The sequence below is a fragment of the Macaca nemestrina genome, chromosome 1, assembly GCF_043159975.1.
Source record: "Macaca nemestrina isolate mMacNem1 chromosome 1, mMacNem.hap1, whole genome shotgun sequence".
NCBI classification, from domain to species: Eukaryota; Metazoa; Chordata; class Mammalia; order Primates; family Cercopithecidae; genus Macaca; species Macaca nemestrina.
In genome coordinates this window covers 82,359,735-82,387,485 of record NC_092125.1, presented here as the reverse complement: position 1 = coordinate 82,387,485, position 27,751 = coordinate 82,359,735, and the positions used below count along the sequence as shown (strand labels likewise).

The following is a 27,751-nucleotide window of genomic DNA, read 5'->3' as shown; positions in this document are numbered from 1 at the left end:
AAGACCATCCTGGCCAGCATGGTGAAACCCTGTCTCTACTAAAAATACAAAAGGTAACTGAACATGGGCGGTTCCTGTAATCCCAGCTACTCAGGAGGCTGAGACAGGAGAATCACTTGAACCCGAGGTTGCAGTGAGCTGAGATCATGCCATTGCACTCCAGCTGGTGACAGAGTGAGACTCCATCTCAAAAAAAAAAACTACACCATTTTAAAAGTGGCCAAAAGGTACTTGAAAATTGCCAAGAAAGTAGATTTTAAGTGATCTCACCACAAAAAAAGTAGTAAGAATATGAGGTAATGCCTGCGTCAGTTGTCTCAACTTGGCCATTCCATAGTGTATACACATTTTAAAAACACATGTTGGCCGGGCTCGGTGGCTGACGCCTGTAATCCCAGCACATTGGGAGGCCGAGATGAGCGGATCACCTGAGGTTGGGAGTTCGAGACCAGCCTGACCAACATGGAGAAATCCCATTTCTACTAAAAATACAAAAAAAAATTAGCCAGGTGTGGTGGTGCATGCCTGTAATCCCAGCTACTTGGGAGGCTGAGGCAGGAGAATTGCTTGAATCCGGGAGGCAGAGGTTGTGGTGAGCCGAGATTGCACCATTGTACTCCAGCCTGGGCAACAAGAGCAAAACTCCGTCTCAAAAAAAAGGCCGGGCGCTGTGGCTCATGCCTGTAATCCCAGCACTCTTTGGGAGGCCAAGGCAGGTGGATCACGAGGTCAGGAGTTCACGACCAGCCTGACCAACATGATGAAACCCCATCTCTACTAAAAATATAAAAGTTAGCCGGGCATGCTGGTGGTTGCCTGTAATCCCAGCTGCTCGGGAGGTTGAGGCGGGAGAATTGCTTGAACCCGGGAGGCAGAGGTTGCAGTGAGCTGAGATTGTGCCACTGCACTCCAGCCTGGGCAACAGAGTGAGACTCCGTCTGAAAACAAAAACAACAACATGTTGCACAACCTAAATATATACCATTTTTCTGTGTCAGTTTACAAAATTATTTAATCAACATTAAAAAATAAAAGTGGCCAAAAGATTTGTACAGTTACTTCACCATAGGAGTTGTACAAATGGCAAATAAACTCATGAAAAATGTTTCACACCATTGGTCACTAGAGGAAGTCTAGAGGCAGAACCAGTTAGGAGGACTTACATTTTGCCTTGACTGAGGGTTGACGTAATCAGAGGAATGCTTGATGGAAATCGGTTAGAGGGAAGGGAGAAACCTGCCTGGTATTTGGGAGGTAGGGTGGGGGGGAGTGGTGTGGTGATCATTATCTGAGATAGGGAATCCTGGAGGAAGAGCAGTTTGGGGCCAGAAGGTGAGGTGGACTTTTCATTTTCTTAAGGAGATGTTTTATTTTTTTGTTTTTGTTTTTGAGACAGAGTCTCGCTCTGTCACCCAGGCTGGAGTGCACTGGTATGATCTCAGCTCGTTGCAACCTCCGCCTCCCAGGTTCAAGAGATTCTCTTGCCTCAGCCTCCCAAGTAGCTGGGATTACAGGTGTGTGCTACCACACCCAGCTAATTTGTGGGGTTTTTTTTAGTAGAGACAGGGTTTCGCTATGTTGGCCAGGTTGGTTTCAAACTCCTGACCTCAGGTGATCTGCCGCCATGCGTGGCCAAAGAGATGTATTTTGATGAGCGGAAGTTTTTCATTTAAATAAAATGCAATTTATTAATTTTTTATTTTTTAAAAAAAGGTTCTTCTCATCTCATTTTAATTGCTTTTTTTTTTTTTTTTTTTTTTTGAGACAGTATCACTCTGTTGGCCGGGCTGGAGTGCGGTGGCATGATCTCAGTTCACTGTGACCTCCGTCTCCCGGGCTCAAGCTGGCTCAAGCAATCAAGCAATTCTCCTGCCTCAGCCTCCCGAATAGGTGGGATTACAGGTGTGCACCACCATACCCGGCTAATTTTTGTATTTTTAGTAGAGACAGGGTTTCACCATAGTGGCCAGGCTGGTCTCAAACTCCTGACCTCGGGTGATCCACCCGCCTTGGCCTCCCAAAGTGCTGGGATTACTGGTGTGAGCCACCCTGCCCAGCCATTAATTGCTTTTTTTTTTTTTGAGACGGAGCCTTGCTCTGTCGCCCAGGCTGGAGTGCAGTGGTGCAATCTCGGCTCCCTGCAACCTCCGCCTCCCGGGTTCACATCATTCTCCTGCCTCAGCCTCCCAAGTAGCTGGGACTACAGTCGCCCGCCATCACGCCTGGCTAATTTTTTGTATTTTTAGTAGAGACGGGTTTCACCGTGTTAGCCAGGATGGTCTCTATCTCCTGACATCGTGATCCGCCTACTTGGCCTCCCAAAGTGCTGGGATCACAGGCATGAGCCTCCGTACCCGGCCTAATTGCATTTTTAAAAGATTTTATTTGTTTGGTCTGAGCACAGTGGCTCACGTCTGTAATCGCAGCACTTTGGGAGGCGGAGAAGGGTGGATTGCACTCGGGAGTTCAAGACTACCCTGGGCAACATGGCGAAATCCTGTCTCCACTAAAAATACAAAAATTAGCCAGCCAAACGTCGTATGTGCTCACTCATAAGTGGGAGCTAAGCTATCAGGACACAAAGCATAAGAATGATACAATGGACTTTTGCGGACTCGAGGGAAAGGGTAAGAGTGGTTGAGGGACAAAAGACTGCACACTGAGTACAGTGTGTGCTGCTCCAGTGATGGGTGCACCAAAATCTCAAAAATCACCAAATAACTTACTCATGTAGCCAAACACCACCTGCTCCCCAAAAACCTATTGAAATAAAAAATTAATTAATTAATTAAATTAAGTAAAAGAAAAAAAATTAGCCAGGCATGGTAGCATGCATCTGTAGTCTTAGCTACTCAGGAGGCTGAGGTGGTAGAATCACCGGAGTCTGGGAGGTTGAGGCTGCAGTGAGCTGAGATCATGCCACTGCACTCCAGCCTGGGAGACGGAACAAGACCCTGTCTCTAAAAAATAAAAATAAAAGGTTTTATTTAAGACTTTTTTCTCCCTTCTCTAGATATAATTGACCCTGCAATCCTGCGCCCGGGCCGCCTGGACAAAACACTGTTTGTGGGTTTACCACCCCCTACAGATCGCCTTGCCATCTTAAAAACTATCACAAAAGTGAGTAAAGGAAATGGTACATTTTTATATGTGTTTCTCTTGTTTTAAATAGAGACAGTTATAACAGGTAGTAATTTAGTTGACTGATTTCTTTTCTTTTCTGTAACTGTGTTTGGCCAGCCTGTATCTCCCAAAGGGAAGGTGAACTGATCTTCAATTATTACTTTAAAATAATTTACATCAGATCATATTTGAAATGGAGTAGAAACTTTTAGAGAAACTCTAGCACTTTGGGAGGGCGAGCTGGACAGATCTGAGCCCAGGAGTTCAGTACCAGCCTGGGCAATATAGTGAGACTCTGTCTCACTATAGATAGAAAAAATTAACCAGATATGGTGGCACCCCCCTGTAGTACCATGTACTCAGAAGGCTTAGGTGGAAGGATTGCTTGAGACCAGGAGGTCAAGTCTCCAGGGAGTTGTGATCACACCACTGCACTCCAGCCTGGGCAACAGAGCAAGACCCTATCTTTTTTTTTTTTTTTTTCCTGAGGCAGAGTCTCACTCTGTTGCCCAGGCTGGAGTGCAATGGCGAGAGCTCAGCTCACTGCATGCTCCGCCTCCCAGGTTCACGCCATTCTCCTGCCTCAGCCTCCCGAGTAGCTGGGACTACAGGCTCCCGCCACCACACCTGGCTAATTTTTTGTATTTTTTAGTAGAGATGGCGTTTCACCATGTTAGCCAAGATGGTCTCAATCTCCTGACCTCGTGACCTGCCCGCCTCGGCCTCCCAGAGTGCTGGGATGACAGGCGTGAGCCACCGTGCCCGGCCCTGCAAGACCCTATCTTTAAAAATAAGTAAGTAAGTGGGCCAAACACGTTGGCTCACATCTGTCATCTCAGCACTTTGGGAAGCCAAGGCAGGTGGATTGCTTTGACCTCAGGAGTTCAAGATCAGCCTGGGAAACATGGGGAAACCCCATCTGTACAAAAAATACAAAAATTAGCTGGACCTCAATGGCTCATGCCTGGCTGAGGCTGGAAAATCGCTTGAGCCCAAGAAGTGGAGGTTGCAGTCAGCCAAGATCGCACTACTGCTCTCAAGCCTGGGTGACAGACCAAGACCCTCTCTCAAAAAAAAGAAGTGAATGAGTTCTGTCATCCCACTTCTCACTACCTGGAACTAGTTTTTCTGCCCTTGACACATCACATTTTGAGGTCTGTAGCAGGGCTTTGTGTCTGTATTTCTATAGCCTTGGGATGGGAGAGGGAGCTAAGCTGGTGATGTTAACCCTTCTGGGGATGAAATCACTTGTACCTGGACCCACTCTGTCCATCCAGTTGGAGATACCTCCCGCATGGGAGCTGTCCCACTCTCATGGGGTTGTACCCAGTGCTGTCCAGCTCCCTGGAAAGTGGCATACCTTGGCAGTTCTTCCTGATTCTGCTGAAATCCCTTGATTATGTGTGTCTAACTTTTTCTAGAGCTATCTATCTATCTTAAACTTTTTTTAGTATTCTTTTGATGCTGACAAAGGAAGATTCTGTGATCCTGCTTCACTGGGCCATCGTTACTTAAAATTGCCTTTAGCAGTGTTCCTTAAAAATCACCCAGAGGAGGGAGAACAGGAAAGATGAAAACAGAAGGATGATCATCTTTGTGGGGTAGAAAGATTCTATTGATGCACAGTGTGGAAAACAGTTTGGAAGCTAGTGAAACTAAAAGCTATGAAATTAAGCATTTTAGAACTAAGGCAATATGACTCAGAAACATCAATGAAAAAGAAAAAATAACAAACTAAGGCGTTATCACGGGAATAATAAAGAAGATACAGATAGGAGAACTGTTTAAAGGTTTTAATTAGTAGGACATTGGATTAACTGTACAGTTGGGAGTTAAAGGAAAATGTAGATGAATTTGCAGCTTGTGCAGCTGGTGGCATCCACCAGGATTAGAGATCTGGGAGATGAACTATCTGAGTTTCAGGTGCCTGGGCACTATCAAGTGGAAAAGTCCAGCAGGATGTTGGGTCTGTGGTTGGGAGTTTAGGAGAGTCCTCTGGCTGAGCTATAGTTTTGTCTGTCATCAGGACATAGCTGGTGGTCAAAGCCATGAAAACATACTGCTTTAGTTCAGTAGTTCTCTACCTAAGGCAGTTTTCCCACCACCCCACCTCACATCCCCAGGGAACATTTGGCAATGTCTAGGGACATTTGTTTACCACTACGCAGAGGAATGATAATGCTGCTAAATATTCTACAGTGCACAGGACAGCCAACAACAAAGAATTATCCAAGGCCAGGCATGGTGGCTCAGGCCTGTAATCCCAGCAATTTAGGAGGCTGAGGCAGGAGGATCACTTGAGCCAGGAGTTGGAGACCAGCCTGGACAACATAGTGAGACCCTGTCTCTACAAGAAAAAAAAAAAAAAATATATATATATATATACACACACACACACATATATATATTTTTTTTCTTTCTTTCAAGATGGAATCTCACTCTATTGCCCAGACTGGAGTGCAGTGGTGCCATCTCAGCTCACTGCAACCTCCACCTCCCATGTTCAAGTGATTCTCCTGCCTCAGCCTCCTGAGTAGCTAGGATTACAGGTGTGCACCACCAAACCCAGCTAATTTTTGTATTTTTAGTAGAAACAGGGTTTCACCACATTGGCCAGGCTGGTCTCGAGCTCCTGACCTTGTGATCCACCTGCCTCAAATCTCCCAAAGTGCTGGGATTACAAACGTGAGCCACCGCACCTTGCCAAGAAAATGTTTTTATTTAATTAGCTAGGCATAGTGGCATGCACCCGTAGTCCCAGCTACTTGGTAGGCTGAGGTGGGAGGATGACTTGACCCCAAGAGGTCAAGGCTGCAGTGTGCCATGATCACACCACTGCACTCCAGCCTGAGCAGCAGAGCTGAGACCCTGTCTCAAGGGAAAGAAAAAAGAATTATCCAACTCAAAATATCAATAATGCCAAAGTTAAGAAACCCTGCTTTGGTGCCATATACTTATTTCTTTGCATCAGACAAATTTGATGATGACTGCATCATAGCATCTTCTCTCCCTTTTGTTGGCTCTGTTTTGTTTTTTGTTTTTTGTTTTGACACAGTGTTTCAAAAAAAGAGACCCTGTTTGTCGCCCAGGCTGGAGTGCAATGGCGTGATCTCAGCTCACTGCAACCTCCACCTCCCGGGTTCAAGCAAATCGGCTTCAGCCTCCCTGCATAGTTGGGGCCACAGGTGGATGCCACCACACCCGGCTAATTTTTTTTTTTTTTTTTTTTTTGTATTTTTAGTAGAGACGGGGTTTCACCATGTTAGCCAGGCTGGTCTCAAACTCCTGACTTCAAGTGATCCGCCCACCTCGGCCTCCCAAAGTGCTGGGATTACAGGCGTGAGCCACCATTCCTGGCCTCCTTGGCTCTGTCATTAGGAACTATGATAGTGAGATTTTGTTTGCTTTGGTCAATGTATGTGGGTGTGTATGTATATACAAATAAGCACACACATATCCAATTATAAGAATTTCCTGTAGTCATGGTGACATAATGATAATGCTTTCACACTTGTCCTTGGGATTTCATGAACTAAAGAGAAAAGTTGGATTGGTATTTATTTCTAGACGTGCCAGAGATGAGGCATGTGGTATTCAGAGCCTTACAGATTTTGAACCAGAAGAATGATTGGCTCATTCTTCCTGCTGTGTTTCATTCAATGTATGGTACTCACACCAGAACAACTTTACACTTCATTAATCTAGAATTTCAGTGCTATTGGCCAAAATCATTAGGCCTCAGACCAAGGGGTGAATATTCAAAGTACCCCACTCATGCCTGTAATCCCAGCACTTTGGGAGACCGAGGCAGGTGGATCACTTGAGGTCAGGAGTTCAAGACCAGCCTGGCCAACATGGCAAAACAGTGTCTCTACAAAAATACAAAAATTAGCTGGGCGTGATGGTGTGCTCCTATAATCCCAGCTACTCAGGAGGCTGAGGCACAAGAAGCACTTGAACCTGGGAGGTGGAGGTTGCAGTGAGCCAAGATTGTACTCCAACGTGGGCGACAGAGTGAGACTCCATCTCAAAATAAAATTAAAAAAAGTATCCCACTTCATTGATAAGTATTTGTTATAAACTAAATACATCCTTGATTGTGTAGAGACTGAGAAACGTAAGACATTGTCTTACCTATCAGGAGCTTGCCTTCTAGATGATAATAGGAATGTTTATGAAACAATGACAAATGTATTCATTCATTCCTGAGGAGGGGAAGTAAATAAAGGTGACTGAATAGTGTGGCGATTTCAACTATATTTATAAAGACATACAGTGAAAAACATCAAGAAGGAAATATGCCAACATACAGTGCTTGCCTCTGGGAGATGGCATTATGCGTCATTTTTCCACTTTGTTAGTGCTCTTCAACCAAACCCCACCAAGAGCACACATGTAGTTGAACAAGTTGGGCTTATTACTCTTTGCAGTGCAGGAGAATGTACTCCATGGGGAACTGGGGGCATATCTCAGTAAGAGGGTATTAGGACTTAATTGATTTGGGATTTGTGTTAGATTTGGGAAGGATTTAATAACAGCCTTTGCCCTGAATGGCTGTTAAAAAGCAAGCATAATTCTATATTTGGGTGACTTAATAAATCTTGCCTAAACGGAAGGAAGATTAGACCAAGGCTAAAACTGTGATTGGCAAAGAAACAGTAGTTATATTAGCTAAGATGGCGGATGTTTGGTCATGTTTGTGTCTTGGACAGTGTTTATGCTTTGTCCATGTTCAGACTTCATTACAGAGTGTTCTCATTTCTGTCTTGATCCTTCACGGTCACAGAGTGGCCTTGTCTAATGTCCGTATTCTGTGGAATTATTTATGTGTAATAGGAGAGCACCACAGCTTCACTGTAAGGGCCCAGCCAGCTTGGAGCAACAACAAGACCTACCTGATAATATCAGCCTACATGTCAGATGTTACTCTACTCACTGTAACCTCTGCCTCCCAGGTTCAAGTGATTCTCCTGCCTCAGCCTCCCAAGTAGCTGGAACTACAGGCATGGGCCACCATACCTAGCTAATCTTTGTAGTTTTAGTAGAGTCGGGGTTTCCCCATGTTGGTCAATCTGGTCTCAATCTCCTGGTCTCATCTGCCTGCCTTGGCCTCCCAGAGTGCTCATTTGCTTTGTATTTTCAGATTTTCTCTCACGACCATATATGTATGTATGTATTTGGTTTGTCTGTCTGTATAGAATGGTCATCTGGCCGGGCGTGGTGGCTCATGCTTGTAATCCCAGCACTTTGGGAGGCTGAGGCAGGCAGACCACCTGAGGTCAGGAGTTCAAGACCAGCCTGACCAACATGGAGAAACCCCATCTCTACTAAAAATACAAAATTAGCTGGGCATGGTGGCGCATGCCTATAATCCTAGCTACTCAGCAGGCTGAGGCAGGAGAATAGCTTGAACCCGGGAAGCAGAGGTTGTGGTGAGTTGAGATCATACTATTGCACTCCAACCTGGGCAACAAGAGCAAAACTCTGTCTCCAAAAAAAAAAAAAAAATAGTCATCTGGTATAAATGGGGTGGGTAACAGAGAGGAGTCCTGCAGCTTCCAAGCACAAAGTTGTGAATATGGAAGAAGAAAAAAAAAAACAGAAAAGACATTTCAATAGAGGTCAACTTTGGCCGAGCATGGTGGTTCACACCTGTAATCCCAGCACTTTGGGATGCCAAGGCGGACGAACCCCGCCTCCCGAGTAGCTGGGATTATAGACACGTGCCACCACACCTGGCTAATTTTTGTATTTTTAGGGAAATGAGGTTTCACCATGTTGGCCAGGCTGGTCTGGAACTCCTGACTTTGTGATCTGCCCACCTCGGCCTCTCAAAGTGTTGGGATTACAGGCGTGAGCTACCTTGCCTGTCCAAAAGCAACTTTTGTAGATTGTGGTTTAGACTGCTGCATAGTCAGTCCTCAGCCTCTGTCTGTGCCAACGGCAGAAGGGCTTTTGTTAGTTTATTCTCTTTGTCTTGAGAGTGCATTTTTGCTTCAATTCTGTGTCCTGTTCTAAGACTTGGAACCTTATTGGGCAGAGCTGCCCAGGAGCAGGACCCACATGCAGCCTCCCTGTGCCCTGTCTGCCTGCGTCGGCCTGGTGCCCTCTCAAGAGGGCTATTAGCACTGCAATTTCACATCCTTATCTTAACCTCATCCTTCAGAGGTCATGAGTGTTTTTGTTTAAAAAACTTTGTTGATGGCTAAAGCAGGGCAGAGTGAGAGGAAGAGGAAGCACAATATCTAATCTCAGAGGGAAGAAGTCACAAGGTAGACTTCCTGCCCATGTATGTTGTTTGTAAGTCAACAAAGTGAGGAAAATTGGCATTTTTAATGTTTACCCTTTCTATTTCAGTTTGCTGGCTTTTGACTTTAATTTCCCAGATTGTTTTATATACAGTTTTCTCTTTCTCCTATTAACATCTGAAATATTACAAAGAGATTAGAATAAAGATGTTTAGTCCTGTTCTTAAAAGTCTGAAAAAAATTTGTGGGTCAAAGCAACTTCTTCGTATCTTTTGGGATCTAAGTTTCATAAAAGAAGAGTGAGTGGGCCAGGTACAGTGGCTCACGCCTATAATCCCAGCACTTTGGGAGGCTAAGGTGGGTGGATCATGAGGTCAGGAGTTCGAGACCAGCCTGGCCAACATGGTGAAACCCCATTTCTACTAAAAATACCAAAAAAAAATAGCCAGGCATGGTGGTGGGTACTAAGCTACTCAGGAGGCTGAGACAGGAGAATCACTTGAATCCAGGAGGCAGAGGTTGCAGTGAGCCGAGATTGCACCATTGCACTCTAGCCTAGGCAAGAAGAGCGAAACTCCGTCTCAAAACAAAACAAAACAAGAAAGCATTAATGATTCTAAACTCTGATATGTAATTAAGAATAGATTTAAGAATAAAGTTGGTTGGGCATGGTGGCTCACGCCTGTAATCCCAGCACTTTGGGAGGCCGAGGTGGGTGGATCACCTGAGGTCAGGAGTTTGAGACCAGCTTGACCAGTATGGTGAAACCCCATCTCTACTGAAAATACCAAAATTGACCAGGCATGGTGGCGTGTGCCTATAGTCCCAGCTACTCGGAAGGCTGAGGCAGGAGGATGGTGTAAATCCAGTGAAGTGAGATCATGCCATTGCATTCCAACCTGGACACAGAGTGAGACTCCATCTCCAAAAAAAAAAAAAATAGATTTGTATGACCAAATGAAAATATTTGTTAAAATAAAAGTAGTAGCATGTCTTGAATTACTTTTTGAACCTGAGTATTTCAAAACATATAATGCTTAATAAGAATTATAGGAAAATATCGGCCGGGCACAGTGGCTCACGCTTGTAATCCCAGCACTTTGGGAGGCCGAGGCAGGAGGATCACGAGGTCAGGAGATCAAGACCATCCTGGCAAACACGGTGAAACCCCGTCTCTACTAAAAATACAAAAAAATCAGCCGGGCGTGGTGGCAGGCGCCTGTAGTCCCAACTGCTCGGGAGGCCGAGGCAGGAGAATGGCGTGAGCCCGGGAGGCAGAGGTTGCAGTGAGCCGAGATCGCGCCACTGCACTCCAGCCTGGGCGACAGAGCGAGACTCCGTCTCAAAGAAAATAAAAAGATTTATAGGAAAATATCAGTGTAAATAAGCCATAACTTTTTTCAAATTTTAGTAAAATGCTATAGATATATAACATAAAATTTATCATTTTCGCCATTTTTAAGTGTATATTTCTGTGGCAGTAAGTACATTCACATTGTTGTGCAACCATCACCACTACTCATCTCCAGAACTTTTTCAGCTTCCCAAACTGAAACTCCGTCCCCATTAAACGTAAACTGCCCATTCCTTCTTCCTTAGCCCCTGGCAACCACCATTCTACTTTCTGTCTCTATACTTTGCCTATTACTAGGTACCTCATACAAGTAGAATCATACAATATTTGTGGGATAACTCTTTTTTTTTTCCTTTGAGACGGAGTTTTGCTCTTGATGCCCAGGCTAGAGTGCAATGGTGTGATCTTGGCTCACTGCAACCTCTGCCTCCCAGGTTCAAGTGATTCTCCTGCCTCAGCCTCCTAAATAGCTGGGGTTATAGGCACCTGCCACCACACCTGTTTTTTTTTGTTTTTGTTTTTGTTTTTGTTTTTTGAGACGATGTCTCGCTCTTGTTCCGTAGGCTGGAGTGCAGTGGTGTGATCTCGTCTCACTGCAACCTCTGCCTCCTGGGTTCAAGCAATTCTCCTGCCTCAGTGTCCTGAGTAGCTGGGATTATGGGCACCTGCCACCACACCCGGCTAAGTTTTGTATTTTAGTAGAGATGGTGTTTCACCATGTTGGCCAGGCTAGTCTCAAACTCCTGAACTCAGGTGATCCGCCTGCCTCGACCTCCCAAAGTGCTGGGATTACAGGCATGAGCCACCGCACCCGGCCTACACCAGTATTTTTAGTAGACACAGGGTTTCACCATGTTGCCTAGGCTGGTCTCGAACTCTTGACCTCAGGTGATCTGCCCGCCTTGGCCTCCCAGAGTGCTGGGATTACAGGCATGAGTCACCACGCCTGGCCTATAATTTCCTTAAGAGACTGTTTTCCTTCTTTTTCTAATAATTCCTTTAGCTTAGCTTTCTGTAGTTACCAAATTATTTGAGATTTCCATTAAGGCCTTTATTAAAAAATAATATAGTATTATTGTAATATAACATTATTAAGAGAAAATGGCATAAAGAAAAAACAAATTAGTTTAAGCTTCTAAATACTTGATATCCTAGTACCATTTCAATAAATGGTTTTCTGAAATACTCATATTTTGTTTTATAAGCTCTTTATTATGCCATTTAAAATTCTTCTCGCCGGGCGTGGTGGCTCACGCCTGTAATCCCAGCACTTTGGGAAGCCGAGGTGGGCGGATCACGAGGTCAGGAGATCAAGACCATCCTGGCTAACACGGTGAAACCCCTTCTCTACTAAAAAATACAAACAGTTAACCGGGCATGGTGACGGGCGCCTGTTGTCCCAGCTACTCGGGAGGCTGAGGCAGGAGAATGGCGTGAACCTGGGAGGTGGAGCTCGCAGTGAGCTGATATCGCACCACTGCACTCCAGCCTGGGCGACGAGCAAGACTCCATCTCAAAAAAAATAATAATAAAATAAAATAAAATTCTTCTCATTTGCTCTCACTTGAGAATAAATAGAATTCATTTTAGTTCTTACTATAAGTCGGAAAGATTACCATATTTCAATGAAAGAATAGTTAGATTTCAATGATCCAAAGATTCCTTAGCCCTTATTTCTACTAATTAGAAAGTAATGTTGCTATAGAAACTTTTGGAGGTATCCTAGGTAGAGTACACCTCATGCCCTCAAAAAAAGGAGAGTTTGGCTGAGCATGGTGGCTCATGCCTGTAATCCCAGCACTTTGGAAGGCCGAGGTGGGTGGATCACAAGATCAGAGACCAGCCTGGCCAACATGGTGAAACCCATCTCTACTAAACATACAAAAAATTAGCTGGGCATGGTAGTGCACATCTGTAATCCCAGCTACTTGGTAGGCTGAGGGAGAAGAATCTCTTGAACCCGGGAGGGGGAGCTTGCAGTGAGCCGAGATCACTCCATTGCACTTTAGCCTGGGCCACAGGGTGAGACTCTGTCTCAAAAAAAAAAAAAAAAAAAGGCCGGCGCGGTGGCTCAAGCCTGTAATCCCAGCACTTTGGGAGGCCGAGACGGGCGGATCACAAGGTCAGGAGATCGAGACCATCCTGGCTAACACTGTGAAACCCCGTCTCTACTAAAAATACAAAAAACTAGCCAGGCGAGGTGGCGGGCACCTGTAGTCCCAGCTGCCCGGGAGGCTGAGGCGGGAGAATGACATGAACCCGGGAGGCGGAGCTTGCAGTGAGCTGAGATCCAGCCACTGCACTCCAGCCTGGGTGACAGAGCGAGACTCCGTCTCAAAAAAAAAAAGGAGGACAGTTTGTTACTTTCTTTCGAGGGTATTTGAAATTATTTTTCTAAAGGTTTAATCTTCTAAGAATTAGGAAACTTCTGAGAGTATCTAAATGTATAACAATGAATTCATTTTCTTAAGCTCATACCCCACCTCATTTATTTATTGTGTTCCTTTATATACTGAGCTTTCTTTCACAAAAGATTTTTCTTAAACAAAGGGTATGCTAAGAATAGAAAGCTGACAATTGCTCCCACTATGCAAATGTGAGAAAAATTCCTCCTCTGCTGGGCACTGTGGCTCACACCTGTAATCCCAGCACTTTGGGAAGCTGAGGCAGGTGGATCATGAGGCAGGCAGATCACGAGGTCAGGAGTTTCAGACCAGCCTGACCAATATGGTGAAACCCCATCTCTACTAAAATACAAAAATTATCCAGTGTGGTGGCGCATGCCTGTAATCTCAGCTACTCAGGGGGCTGAGGCAGGAGAATCACTTGAACCTGGGAGGCGGAGGTTGCAGTGAACCGAGATTGCACCACTGCACTCCAGCCTGGCAACAGAGCGAGACACAAAAAAGAAAAATTCCTCTGGGTCCTCACAAAGAGAACACTAAGATGTGATGCACAATGTCTTTAATAATATTTCTGACATAAACACAATAAGCCTCTTGGGACTGAGGCTTGTCGTTTTCTTAATATAAACTGAGGGTATTACTCAAAGCCAGTTCATTAAACACAATTTGATGAAGGTCCAAGAAATGCACTCTGAGAGTGCACAGGACCTCGTGGAGGTCCGGCTTAATCCAAGGGTAGAATTTAGATATTGAGAAGTATAAAATAATTGTCTTCCTATAATTGAGCTTTTGATTAAAACAGGACACTAGATAGTTTGAGATTAGATTGTCTAACAGCACGTGGAGTGTCCTTAGGGAAGATCCGTACAGCTAATGTGACAGTGTGACAGTTGAGGTAAGTTGACAGATTCTTAAAATCATAGAAAGCACCTAATAAGGGCTTCTACCTAATGTGGCAGCCCACCACCATAGCAAGAAAGTCTATGCTAGTCTTCATTTTAAGAAATCACTATTATATGTTCACTGATGCCCCCCTTCCCTCTCAAATATAGCACAAAATTGTATATACTCATCTGGAGATAAGATACTGGTTTCTTATTATCAAAAATATTAAATAAATAATAAAGTTAACAAACTTCCGTAAAGGCCATTCAGTTGCAAATCTGAACTTTAAAACTCAGGTTTTCCAATTCCTCGTCCAGTGTTATTTCCACTTTTTAGCTCTTTTTACTGAAGTGTGATACACCTACAGAAAAGTGGTAAATGTAAAGTAGATTTAGAGAGTCAAGAAAAAAAATTAAAAAGTCGTAAATGTCCAGCTCCATGAATTGTTACAAACAAAGTCTCTAGATCAAGAAAGAGAACACTCCAAGTCTAATTCATAGAATTATGAAGTAGAATGGTGACTGCCAGGGATTGGGAGGCGGGGGCAGGAGGAATGAGGAGTTACTGTTTAATGGATGCATTGTTTTCTTTTGGGAAGATAGAAAAGTTCTGGAGCTGGATAGGGGTGATACAACAATGCGGATGGACTTAATGCCACTGAACTGTACACTGAAAAATGGTTGAAATGGTCAGTTTTTTGTATGTTTTGCCACAATAAAATAGAACATTCCCACACCTACAAAAGCTGCCCTTCTGCTTCCAGTCACTACCCACTCCTACCTGCCCCCAGGATTGACCACTATCCTGACTCAGTTGAAAATTGTTCACACTAAAAGATGCTTAGCAATCCTACATTCTGACCCTTTAGTTTTACTACTCAGAGGAAAAAGCACAAGGTTGTTTGCCTAAGATCATAGTTTGGGTCCCAGGTCAAAATGGATTGAATGGGAAATTAACTGTTTCTTGAACCTGTGGTAGATAACATGTCCATTTTATTTAGTGATAGCAACTAACAGATGTATAATTTATGCAGTTCTTGAATATGCCCTGCAGGGATGCAGTAAGAGGCTGGTATGTGAGTGTGGGCAGAGCAACAGGTAACTAGTGCACAAGGCCGGCAACTCCAGTCCTCTCAGCCAGGTCACCGAACCCTGTGCCTGGAGCACTTTGCCAGGCTGACGCTTTACACTAAGAAAAGCTTACTGGGCAGGTGCTGTGGCCCACACCTGTAATCCCAGCACTTTGGGAGGCCAAGGTGGGCAGATCACCTGAGCTGAGGAGTTTGAGATCAGTCTGGGCAACATCGTGAAACCCCATCTCTACAAAAAATACAAAAATTAGCCAGGTGTGGTAGTGGGTGCCTGTAGTCCCAGCTACCCAAGAGGCTGAGGTGGGAGGATCGCTTGAGCCCGGGAGGTGGAGGTTGCAGTAAGCCAGGATTGCGCCACTGCACTTCAACCTGGGTGACAGAGCCAGACTCTGTCTCAAAGAAAAAAAAAGAGAAAAGCTTAATGGCTTGTGTTTATTCACTTTTGTGTGTGTTTCTTCTTTTCTTTTTTTTTTTTGTTTTGAGACCAAGTCTCCATCACCCAGGCTGGAGTGCAGTGGTATAATCTCAGCTCACTGCAGCCTCCACCTCCCGGGTTCCAGTGATTCTCCTGTCTCAGCCTTCTGAGTAGCTGTGATTACAGGCACACGCCACCATGCCCAGCTAATTTTTGTTTTAGTAGAGACAGGGTTTCACCACGTTGGCCAGGCTGGTCTCAAACTCCTGACCTCAGGTGATTCGCCCTCCTCGGCCTCTCAAAGTGCTGGGATTACAGGTGCGAGCTGCCGCGCCCGGCAATGTTTCTTCTTAAAATAGTTATTTAATAATATAATATTTGCTACACAGGAAAGAACATATGCAATGTATATGTAAGTTATGAATCAGAATAATAAGCAAATACTCATAAGCTTACCATCTAACTGTCACACATTTTAAATAATTAAAAACTGTTTTGATTGGGTGCAGTGGCTTATGTCTGTAATCCCAGCATTTTGGGAGGCTGGGGCAGGAGAATTGCTTGAGGCCAGGAGTTTGAGACAAGCCTAGGCAACATAGCAAGACCCTATCTCCAAAAAAAAGCAGACCTGGTAGCTCACACCGGTAATCCCAGCACTTCGGGAGGCTGAGGTGAGCAGATCACCTGAGGCTAGGAGTTTGAGACCAGCCTGGCCAAACCCCATTTCTACTAAAAATACAAAAAATTAGCCAGGCATGGTGGCATGCACCTGTAGTCCTAGCTACTCAGGAGTGCAGTGGTGCGATCTTGGCTCAGGCCTAGCCAGGCATGGTGGCATGTAGTTCCAGCTCCTCCAGAGGCTGAGGTAGAAGGATCTCTTGTGCCCAGGAGGTCAAGTCTGTTGTGGTTGTTCCACTGCACTCCTGCCTGGGCGACAGAGCAAGACCCTGGGGGAAAGACAAAGCTCGTTTTGTTTGCCTCTGCAGTTTGTCACTAAAAATATTATTAAACATAATGTATGCAAGCAAGGTACTGGGTTAAGTGTTAAAACTCTGGGTTGGTTTGTTTTCTCTACATCCAGTCTCATGAGAAATTCTGAGTTCTAAGTTGCAACATACTTGTCATTGCTAATGTCTCTTGAAATGAGCTGAAGGGGAATTGGCACCAAAATCAGGATTGAGTGTTAGATAAATGATTAAGAAAGAATATACTAAGCTCAGAGGACTTTGTACTTTTATTATAGAGCAAATACTGCTCCTTCTCTCCTGGCCAGGTTCAGTATTATTTCTCCCGTCCTAGCCAGCCTCACACCAACACTAAGCATTGCTTAAGTATTTGCCATATTTAAGCTGGAAAGGAAATGTGTTTCTTCACCTTGGGAAAGATCGAGGTGCTGGCTTTCATTCTTGTTGATGCTTAGTATTTGCTGCAACTGTACACAAATTCCTCAAACTTCAGGAGCATAAATTGTTTGCCTTTAGCTTTCTCAAGTTTGGAATCTGCTTCTTAGCCTCATTTCTCAACATTGAAATTTGTATAAATCTTAACAGCACTGGTCTGGAAGTCAGTTATACTCATTTAGTCAAACAGCCGTTATTAAGAAGCTATTATGTAGATGAATATGGTCTTTATCTTTATTTTGAGACTCAGTCTCACTCTGTCGCCCAGGCTGGAGTGCAGTGGCGTGATCTCTGCTCACTATAACCTCCACCTCCAGGGCTTAAGCAGTTCTCATGCCTCAGCCTCCTGAGTAGCTGGGACTACAGGTGTGTACCATAACGCCCGGCTAATTTTTTTTTTTTTTTTTGAGACGGAGTCTCGCTCTGTCGCCCAGGCTGGAGTGCAGTGGCCGGATCTCAGCTCACTGCAAGCTCCGCCTCCCGGGTTCACGCCATTCTCCTGCCTCAGCCTCCTGAGTAGCTGGGACTACAGGCGCCTGCCACCTTGCCCGGCTAGTTTTTTGTATTTTTTTTTTAGTAGAGACGGGGTTTCACCGTGTTAGCGAGGATGGTCTCGATCTCCTGACCTCGTGATCCGCCCATCTCGGCCTCCCAAAGTGCTGGGATTACAAGCATGAGCCACCACGCCTGGCATGGTCTTTAAAACTTCAATGAAAAATCGTTTTTCTCTCTTACTTAGAATGGTACCAAACCACCACTGGATGCAGATGTAAATTTGGAAGCAATTGCTGGTGACCTTCGCTGTGATTGCTATACGTAAGTGTTTAAATCTTAAGTCAATTCACTCTCTGGGGTTCAATTTCCTCATCTATAAAATGAGGTGTGATGATGCTCACCTCAGCAGATTGTTGGGAGGATTAAATGAGGTATCCCATGAAGCATATAAAGTGTCTGGCATCTCCCTTCTTAGAGAAGAGACTGCACATTTGGAGGCTCTGAAGGAATTCCCGGGAACAGGGGAGTCCTTTCATATGTTGACTCTTGGTACTTAACCTACGCTAACCAGCATTGCTATCCTTTACAAATCGTACTGGTGCGTCAGCATTTAAAAGAGACTAATCTACAATTGCCACATTTTCCAGCCCTCAGGATGCATTTTCACTGCACACCTTTTTACCTCCACATAGCCTGTAGTAACATCAGGAAATCTGACATTTCTGCCTTCTTCCTTCCTATGTTTGTGGTTGTTACAGTTGTTAGTTTTTCTTCATGTGTTTTGAAGTAAATTTGTTTGTTAATTTTCCCAACTTGGGTACACAGAGTTTAACTAACAGAGACACTACCCCCTATGGCTTTTTGTTTTGTTTCTTTCTTTTTTTTTTTTCCAGACAGGGTTTCCCTCTTTCACCCAGGCTGGAGTACAGTGGCATGATCATGGCTCACTGTAGCCTTTACTTCCTTGGTTTTTTTTTTTTTTGAGACGGAGTCTCGCTCTGTCGCCCAGGCTGGAGTGCAGTGGCCAGATCTCAGCTCACTGCAAGCTCCACCTCCCGGGTTCACGCCATTCTCCTGCCTCAGCCTCCCGAGTAGCTGGGACTACAGGCGCCCGCCACCTTGCCCAGCTAGTTTTTTGTACTTTTTAGTAGAGACGGGGTTTCACCGTATTAACCAGGATGGTCTCGATCTCCTGACCTCGTGATCCGCCCGTCTCGGCCTCCCAAAGTGCTGGGATTACAGGCTTGAGCCACCGCGCCCGGCCCCTTTACTTCCTTTGTTGAGAAACAATCCTCTGACCTCAGCCTCCCGGATAGCTGGGACTACAGGTGCACGCCACCATGCCCAGCTAATTTTTTAAAAAAATTTTTGTAGTTATGGGGTCTTGCCATATTGCCCAGGCTTGTCATGAACTCTGAGCTTAAGTAGTCCCTCACGCCTCAGCCTCCCAAACTGCTGGGATCACAGGTGTGAGCCACCATGTCCGGCCCTTTTTTCCCCTATTATGTCCTTCTAATGTAGCAGTGATTCTCAATGAAGAGAAATTCATCACCCTTCATCAGGAGGGGTGGTGAGATACAGATGTAAATGCCCCTACCTTCCGTTAAATAGGATGTGCCTCACCCCCTAGTTGGGAATCAAATCCATACCAGTCTTTATTTAAATGATGTGGCCAGGCACGGTGGCTCAACGCCTGTAATCCAAGCACTTTGGGAGGCCGAGGTGGGTAGATCACGTGAGTTCAGGAATTGGAGACAAGCCTGGCCAACATGGTGAAACCTTGTCTCCACTAAAAATACAAAAATTAGCCGGGCATGGTAGCGCATGCCTGTAATCCCAGCTACTAGGGAGGCCAAGACAGGAGAATTGCTTGAACCCAGGGGGTGGAGGTTGCAGTGAGCTGAGATCGTGTCAGTGCACTCCAGCCTGGGCAACAGAGCAAGACTCCATCTCAAAAATAAATAAATAAATAAAATTAAAAATAAAGAAATGACCTTACTGCTTAGGGGACTACTTCTTGAGTAGTTTACTGCTTTAAGGGTGGGAGCAGTGGCTCACAGCTGTAATCCTAGCCCTTTGGGAGGCCAAGGCGGGCAGACTGTTTGAGGCCAGAAGTTCGAGACCAGCCTGGGCAACATAGTAAGACCCCGTCTCTACAAAAAATAATAATAATAACAGCTTTAAGTGCTCAAATCTGAAAAGATTTTCAGTAACAGAGGTGGTTTTGGTGGCAGAACTTAACCCTGGTCTAAATCTTTTGGATATACCAAGTAGGCTGTCAGTCTGTGAAGGGGTTAGGGCTAAAGTTGAATGGTGTACATTTTGGATTTTCTTGCCACTATAATCACAGTTTGAGAGATACTACACCACTACAGTCTTTAGCTGTCAGTTTGCGTTAGTTAATGATGTCTCCACCAATGTTAGATTTCATACTGGGGGAAGGAATGAATACCCCAGCGGGCATGTGATTATTAAATAATGTTATAACCCTAACATTTAGCCAACAAAACACCAGATTCAGTCAAAAATTTAAGCTCTGTGGGTCTTTACTTTTATATAGTATGTGTCTGAGGCAAGAGAATCACTCGAACCCGGGACACGGAGGTTGCATTGAGCCAAGATTGTGCCACTGCACTCCAGCCTAGGTAACAGAGCGAGACTCCATCTCAAAAAAAAAAAAAAAAAAAAAAAAAAAATTTATATAGTATGGGGCTTATCAACATTATATAATAAGTTTGATGTCCAGAGATGAGGTTTTTTTAAAAAAATTCATTTTTTGTTTTCGTCTTTTCTTTCCAAGACTTCTGAATAATAGAAGTGAGGTTTTTATCCCCAAATTCAAACTCTTTCTCAAAGAATCTCTAAGAATCCTGTTTCAGCTGTAAAGTAGTGAAACTCCAGTCAGCATGAGTGTCTTTCATTTAACTCAGAACTGTGCTGACTCAGCATATTATTACATGAAATAATTAAATAAGTGAAGACCTGTTTGTATTTGTCATATTTTAAGTAACTTATGATGTGTTCATTCAGTTTTAACTTGAGTCAGCTGCATTAAAGACTTTCCAGGGTTTGTATTTTTCCCTTCTGAACTTGGAGCCGTAAGTGACTTTTTTGGGGTTTTTTTGAGACAGGGTCTCACTCTGTCACCCAGGCTCACTATAGCCTATGCCTCCCAGGCTCAAGCAATTCTGCCATCTCCACCTCCCAAAGTGCTGGAATTACAGGCAGGACCCACTGCGCTCAGCCCATAAATGACTTTTTAATAAGCTTACTTTAGACCTTATGTAATACATGAATATGCTAGTCAGCACTTTAGCCTTTTATGCATTGTATTGTTTCCTCCATCATTTCCTTTCCTCTTGAGTTTAGTTTTTTGTTTTTGTTTTTTAATTGGGACAGAGTCTCACTCTGTCGCCCAGGCTGCAGTGCAGTGGTGCGATCTTGGCTCACTGCAACCTCCACCTCTCGGGCTCAAGTGATTCTCCCACCTAAGTGGCGTGAGCCACTGCACCTGGCCTAGAAATATCTTACGTAAAAGCTAAGAGCAGGCTGGACGCGGTGGTTCACGCCTGTAATCCCAGCACTTTGGGAGGCTGAGGCGGGCAGATCACGAGGTCAGGAGATCGAGACCATCCTGGGTAACACGGTGAAACCCTGTCTCTACTAAAACTACAAAAAGTTAGCCAGGCGTGGTGGCGGGCGCCTGTAGTCCCAGCTACTCGGGAGGCTGAAGCAGGAGAATGGCATGAACCCGGAAGGCGGTGCTTGCAGGGAGCCGAGATCACGCCACCGCACTCCAGCCTGGGCTGCAGAGCGAGACTCCGTCTCCCCCCCCCCCCAAAAAAAAGGCGGGCCGGGCGCGGTGGCTCAAGCCCGTAATCCCAGCACTTTGGGAGGCCGAGACGGGCGGATCACGAGGTCAGGAGATCGAGACTAGCCTGGCTAACACGGTGAAACCCCGTCTCTACTAAAAAAATACAAAAAACTAGCCGGGCGAGGTGGCGGGCGCCTGTAGTCCCAGCTACTCGGGAGGCTGAGGCAGGAGAATGGCGTAGACCCGGGAGGCGGAGCTTGCAGTGAGCTGAGATCCGGCCACTGCACTCCAGCCTGGGCGACAGAGCGAGACTCCGTCTCAAAAAAAAAAAAAAAAAAAAGCTAAGAGCTCTTTCCTACTGATTCATAATCAATTTATTTCTCATCTTTATTGGTCGCTTTCTTTCCTCATTATTTAATATATGACTTATATGGGTTTTTTCTGGGATTTTGCAGTATCTAGGAATATAAATCACTATTATTTTATTGTAGGGGCGCAGATCTCTCTGCTTTGGTAAGAGAAGCTTCTATCTGTGCCCTGAGACAGGAAATGGCAAGACAGAAGAGTGGAAATGAAAAAGGTACGATTCTCTCCAGAATCTCTCAATTCTGATTATGATACTGTTGCCCTGGAAAATGACCATTTTCTAGTGTCTATTATCTATGATACTAAAGCTAACGTTTTTCTAATGAGACTGTTAGAATCTGTTCTAAAATATTAGGTAACCTCTGTTGCTGACAATTATAATAATAGCAAAGTTATTTAGTACTGCTCTAATAAAGAGTACTGTCCCTATAGGCAAATGGATCCATTCACTGTCTTCATCATGAGTTTGGGCTGCTTATCAATTCTGGAAAACCTTATTCTTTTGCTAAGGTGATATCTACTTACCTGTTAAAATGCGGCCTAAATTGGAGATCTTAGAAAATACAGAACATAAGTGAAATTTGGAATAACTTTCCATATATTGAGACTTTCCTTTCAAAATACAAACTCTGTGTATTGTATTATGTGATGCTTTGGGGTCATCTCAACAGCTTTGCACCATCCTTCACATTTGACAGTGTCTTTAATTTTGCTATTTGAGTGCATATGCGGAAAAAAAATTGTCTGCTGGGTGTGGTGACTCACATCTGTAATCCCAGCACTTTGGGAAGCTGAGGCAGGAGGATTGCTTGAGCCCAGGAGTTTGAGAGCAGCCTGCATGAAAAACCAAGACGCCATCTCTATAAAAATTTTAAAAAATTAAACTGGCATGGTGGTACATGCCTATAGTCCTAACTACTTGGGAGAGTGAGGCCCAGGAGTTTGAGGCTGCAATGAGCTATGATTGCACCACTGCACTCCAGCCTGAGTGACAGAGCAAAACCCTGTCTCTTTTTTTTTTTTTTCCGGACATGGAGTCTTGCTCTGTCACCCAGGCTGGAGTGCAGTGCCACGATCTGGCTCACTGCAACCTCCACCTCCTGGTTCAAGCGATTCTCCTGCCTCAGTCTCCCGAGTAACTGGGATTGCAGGCGTGTGCCACCACACCCAGTTAATTTTTTTTTATATTTTTAGTAGAAACGGGGTTTCACCATATTGGTCAGGCTGGTCTCAAACTCATCTCATGATCCACCCACCTCGGCCTCCCAAAGTGCTGGGATTATAAGCCTGAGCCACCACGCCCGACCTAAAGCTCCCTTCTAATCCAGTGCTGAGATATTTTATATATAAAATATTCTATGATATTATGGTTCCATAAGATCTCATTGTGTGTTGCATACTCTTAAATATTAATACTATGGAATCCTACATTCTATTCCCAGTTAAATTTATTTGAATTATCTGAGTAATTCTGGTTCTTCTTCATAAACATCACCATTAAGTTAAACAATGCAAAGAGGCCTACAAAAAGTACCAACTTATGAGTGGCGGGTCTCTTTGGGTGGTTTTGGATTAAAATCTGATGAGCAGAATATATCTGGCTAGAATACTGTTCTGAAAAAGAATAGAGCCCATCTCAACACTGATCTCTTTAGTGGACCCCTTGAAAGCTTCGAAGTCTTTCTTTTTTTTTTATTTTTTTTTGAGACGGAGTCTCGCTCTGTTGCCCAAAATGGAGTGCAGTGGCCGGATCTCAGCTCACTGCAAGCTCCGCCTCCCAGGTTCACACCATTCTCCTGCCTCAGCCTCCCAAGTAGCTGGGACTACAGGCGCCCACCACCTCGCCTGGCTAGTTTTTTGTATTTTCTTTTTTAGTAGAGACGGGGGTTTCACTGGGTTAGCCAGGATGGTCTCGATCTCCTGACCTCGTGATCCGCCCGTCTCGGCCTCCCAAAGTGCTGGGATTACAGGCTTGAGCCACCGCGCCCGGCCAACTTCGAAGTCTTTCAGAGGAAGTTAAGTTGTAAGTCGGTTAGCATACCATACTGAGATGTGTATATTTGTGCATTTGCTCCATAGGTGAACTCAAGATTAGTCATAAGCATTTTGAAGAAGCTTTCAAGAAAGTAAGATCATCTATATCAAAAAAGGTAAGCAATGCTGTTAAATGTATAAAAGAAACTAGAATTTTAGACCAGTAGATATGACCTCATGAATTAAACTCTTTTACAGATTGTTTTGTATACTACTTCTACTTCCTAAAAAAAGAAATTACATGGTTCATTTTGATCTGAAAACAAGCAAAATAATTGCCTTTGTGAGAATGTTCTTGAGAGATTTTAATTTTATATGTTTCTTAGGGACTGGAGCACAGTTTTCCTAACTAGATTCTCTAACAACTATTTATTCAGAGAGAGAATGACCTCTTATGCCTCCACAATCTCAGAATTTTTAATCATCTAATTCAAGTATCATTTGACCTACTCTACCCTTTTTGACAAATGGCTTTGTATTTCTTGGAGCTAGACTGTACCCAAACTAAGCCACAGGGACTTACCCATACATTTCAGGGAAATAAAAACATCTTCACCATAGGTGGGAGAAGGGTTAAAAAAAATCACTCTGGAGCTGGGCACAGTGGCCCATGCCTGTTATCTCAGCTACTCAGGAGGCAGAGGTGGGAGAATGGCTGGAGCCTAGGAGTTCACGATCAGCCTGGGAAACATGGTGAGACCCTGTCTCTACAAAAAAAATTAAAACTTAGCCAGACATGGTGGCATGCCCCTATAGTCCCAGCTACTTAGGAGGTTGAGGCAGAAGGATTACTTGAGCCCAGGAGGTTGAGGCTACATTGAGCCACGATCACACCATTGTACTCCAGCCTCAGTTACAGAACAAAGCCTTGTCTCAAAAACAAACAAATAAACACAGAAGAAAAACACACTTCAAGTATTTCTTTGGGATAAATACACAGGAGTGGAATTGCCACCCAATATTTAAAATGTTAATTTGCCAGGCGTGGTGGCTCACACCTGTAATCCTGGCACTTTGGGAGGCTGAGGTGGGCAGATCACGAAGTCAGGAGTTCGAGACCAACCTGGCCAATATAGTGAAATCCCATCTCTACTAAAAATACAAAAATTAGCTGGGTGTGGTGGTGCACACCTGTAGTCCTAGCTACTTGGGAGGCTGAGGCAGAAGAATCACTTGAACCTGGGAGGCAGAGGTTGCAATGAGCCAAGATCGTACCACTGCATGCCAGCCTAGGCGACAGATCAAGACTCAGTCTCAAAAAAAAAAAAAAAAAAATTAAATTTGACCACAGTGAGATTCTACTACACATCTACCACAATGACTAAAATTTAAAAGACTGGCAACACTAAATAGTGGCAAGGATATGAAACAGCTGGAACTTTTTTTGTTGTTTTTGAGACAAGAGTTTTGCTCTTGTTGCCCAGGCTGGAGTGCAATGGCATGATCGCAACTCACCACAACCTCCGCCTCCTGGGTTCAAGCTATTCTCCTGCCTCAGCCTCCTGAGTAGCTGGGATTACAGGCATGAGCCACCATGCCCGGCTGATTTTTTGTATTTTTAGTAGAGAAAGGGTTTCTTCATGTTGTTCAGGCCGGTCTCCAACTCCCAACCTCAGGTGATTCACCTGCCTCAGCCTCCCAAAGTACTGGGTTACAGGTGTGAGCCACCAAGCCTGGCCTGGAACTCTTACACATTGTTGCTGAAAATGTAGATAAACCACACTGGAAAACATTCTGGCAATTTCTTTTTTTTTTTTTTTTTGAGACGGTGTCTCGCTCTGTCGCCCAGGCTGGAGTGCAGTGGTGCGATCTCTGCTCACTGCCAGCTCTGCCTCCCAGGTTCACACCACTCTCCTGCCTCAGCCTCCTGAGTAGCTGGGACTACAGACGCCCGCCACCACGCCTGGCTAATTTTTTTGTATTTTTAGTAGAGACGGGGTTTCACCGTGTTAGCCAGGATGGTCTCAATCTCCTGACCTCATGATCCGCCCATCTCAGCCTCCAAAAGTGCAGGGATTACAGGCCTGAGCCACCGCGCCCGGCCCATTCTGGCAATTTCTTATGAACAGTAATATAGTGTAAGAAGCTTCTACTTTCCCGGCCTGGCACAGTGGCTCATGTTGCAGCACACCAACATTTTACATGTATATATATGTAACAAACCTGCATGTTGTGCACATGTACCCTAGAACTTAAAGTATCAAAAAAAAAAGAAAAGAAACCCCATCTCTACTAAAATACAAAAACTTTGCCAGGCATGGTGGTGCACACCTGTAGTCCCAGCTACTCAGGAGACTGAGGCGGTGGAATCCCTTGAACCTGGGAGGCAGAGATTGCAGTGAGCCGAGATTGCGCCACTGCACTCCAGCCTGGACAACAGAGACTCTGTCTCAAAGAAAAAGAGAAGCTTCTGCTTTTGCCTCCTTTCCATCTGGATTCAGTGTAGTTTAGAATTGTGCTTTCTTCACTAATTAGATAGACATAAGAATCTTTTGACCTGATATTTTAGGAAAACTTCAGTCAACAATTGTGAGAGTCATGGGAGTCCCCTGTGGAAAGAAGCATGTATAGGACTTAGATTAGGATTTAGATGCAGGAAAGTAAAATGTCACCTCTCTTTAATAGTAAATTAGTCACTAAGAGCTACTATGACAAAGTACCACAGACTGGGTGGCTTAAAAAATGGAAAATTTATTTTCTCACAGTTCTGGAGAGTATTGGGCAGGGTTGGTTCTTCTGGAGCCTTTGTCCTCACTGACGGCTGTCTCCTCCCAGCATGTGCACATGCTCTTCCCTCTGTGCACATGCCCTTCCCTCCTGTGCCCTAATCCCCTCTTTTTGTAAGGACACCAGTCATATTGGATAAGAGTCCACCTGTATGACCTCATTTTAATCCAGTCTCCTCTCCCAAGACCCTCTCTCTCCAGTTAGAATCACATTCTGAGGTCCTGCGGTGAGGACTGCAGCATGTGAATTTTGGGGGGCACCATTCAGCCCATAGCAAGCAGTGATGGGCTCTGTATTCTGTGTTCTCCCTCCTTACAGGATCAAATCATGTATGAACGTTTGCAGGAGTCCCTCAGCCGGTGACGTCTCCAGCAGCTGGCTTAGAGGAGCCCATCAAGCTGGCAGAGAATCCCCCACACGCTCTGAAGGACCTGCTTTCAGCTGGACACAGGTGCGGCCTCATGTAAATATTTTATTTTCAAGTGAATGAGGCCAAGCTGAAGCTGAAGCTGAAGATTCTTCCCATCTGGCCAGCCTTGTGTGAAAATGCCTTCTTCCTCTTTAAGAAAAGGAAAATTTTTAAACTGCTGAAATAAAATGACTGTTACATTTTTCAAATAAAACTTTTACTTTGAACTATTTTGACTATACAGAAAAGGTACACAGAACTCCTTCCCCGCCCTCCGCAACCATCTCCTACATAACCCTTCATCAAAGTCAGGAAATTAATACATGGAAACACCGCTGCCATCTCCATTCAGTCCTCCTCCATTCAAGTTTCTCTAGTTGTCCTGATCATGGCCTTTAAAACAGGTCCCTATCCCCAGGTTGGAGACCGGTACCTATCTGTCTCCTGTTAGGAACCAGGACGTACAGTGGGAGGTTAATGGTGGGCAAGCGAGCATTACTGCCTTAGCTCCACCTCCTGGTAGATCAGCGGCAGCATTAGACTTTCATAGAAGCGTGAACCCTATTGTGAACTGTGCACTTGAGGGACCTAGGCTGTACGCTCCTTATGAGAATCTTATGCCTGATGATCTGAGGTGGAACAGTTTCTTTCTGAAACCACCTCCCCCAGCCCCATCTGAGGGAAAATTATCTTCCATGAAACCAGTGCCTGGTGCCAAAAAGGTTGGGGACCGCTCCTTTAAAAGGAGGCCACTGCAGTTAGTTGCTACGTTCTTTAATCTCTTTTTTTTTTTTTTTTTTTTGAGACGGAGTCTCGCTCTGCCGCCCAGGCTGGAGTGCAGTGGCCGGATCTCAGCTCACTGTAAGCTCCGCCTCCCGGGTTCACGTCATTCTCCTGCCTCAGCCTCCCGAGTAGCTGGGACTACAGGCGCCCGCCACCTCGCCGGGCTAGTTTTCTGTATTTTTTAGTAGAGACGGGGTTTCACG

At 44.8% G+C, this 27,751-nt stretch overlaps 1 protein-coding gene across 4 annotated transcripts in view; it reads left to right on the top strand.

Moving 5' to 3' along the window:
• Positions 1–26,992, top strand: part of LOC105478279 (nuclear VCP like) — a 106,435-nt gene extending 79,443 nt beyond the window's left edge. For 2 of the 4 annotated variants that reach the window (XM_071081150.1, XM_011735415.2), the window contains 5 exons: positions 3,014–3,120; positions 17,660–17,736; positions 21,721–21,809; positions 23,675–23,745; positions 26,675–26,992. In XM_071081150.1, the coding sequence (XP_070937251.1) occupies positions 3,014–3,120; positions 17,660–17,736; positions 21,721–21,809; positions 23,675–23,745; positions 26,675–26,719 (389 nt within the window). In that variant the 3' untranslated portion in view covers positions 26,720–26,992. Of the gene's footprint in view, positions 1–3,013; positions 3,121–17,659; positions 17,737–21,720; positions 21,810–23,674; positions 23,746–26,674 lie in introns of those variants that run through there. The other 2 variants (XR_011614672.1, XM_071081152.1) reach the window with 2 other exon arrangements.
• Positions 26,993–27,751: the final 759 nt, after the last annotated feature.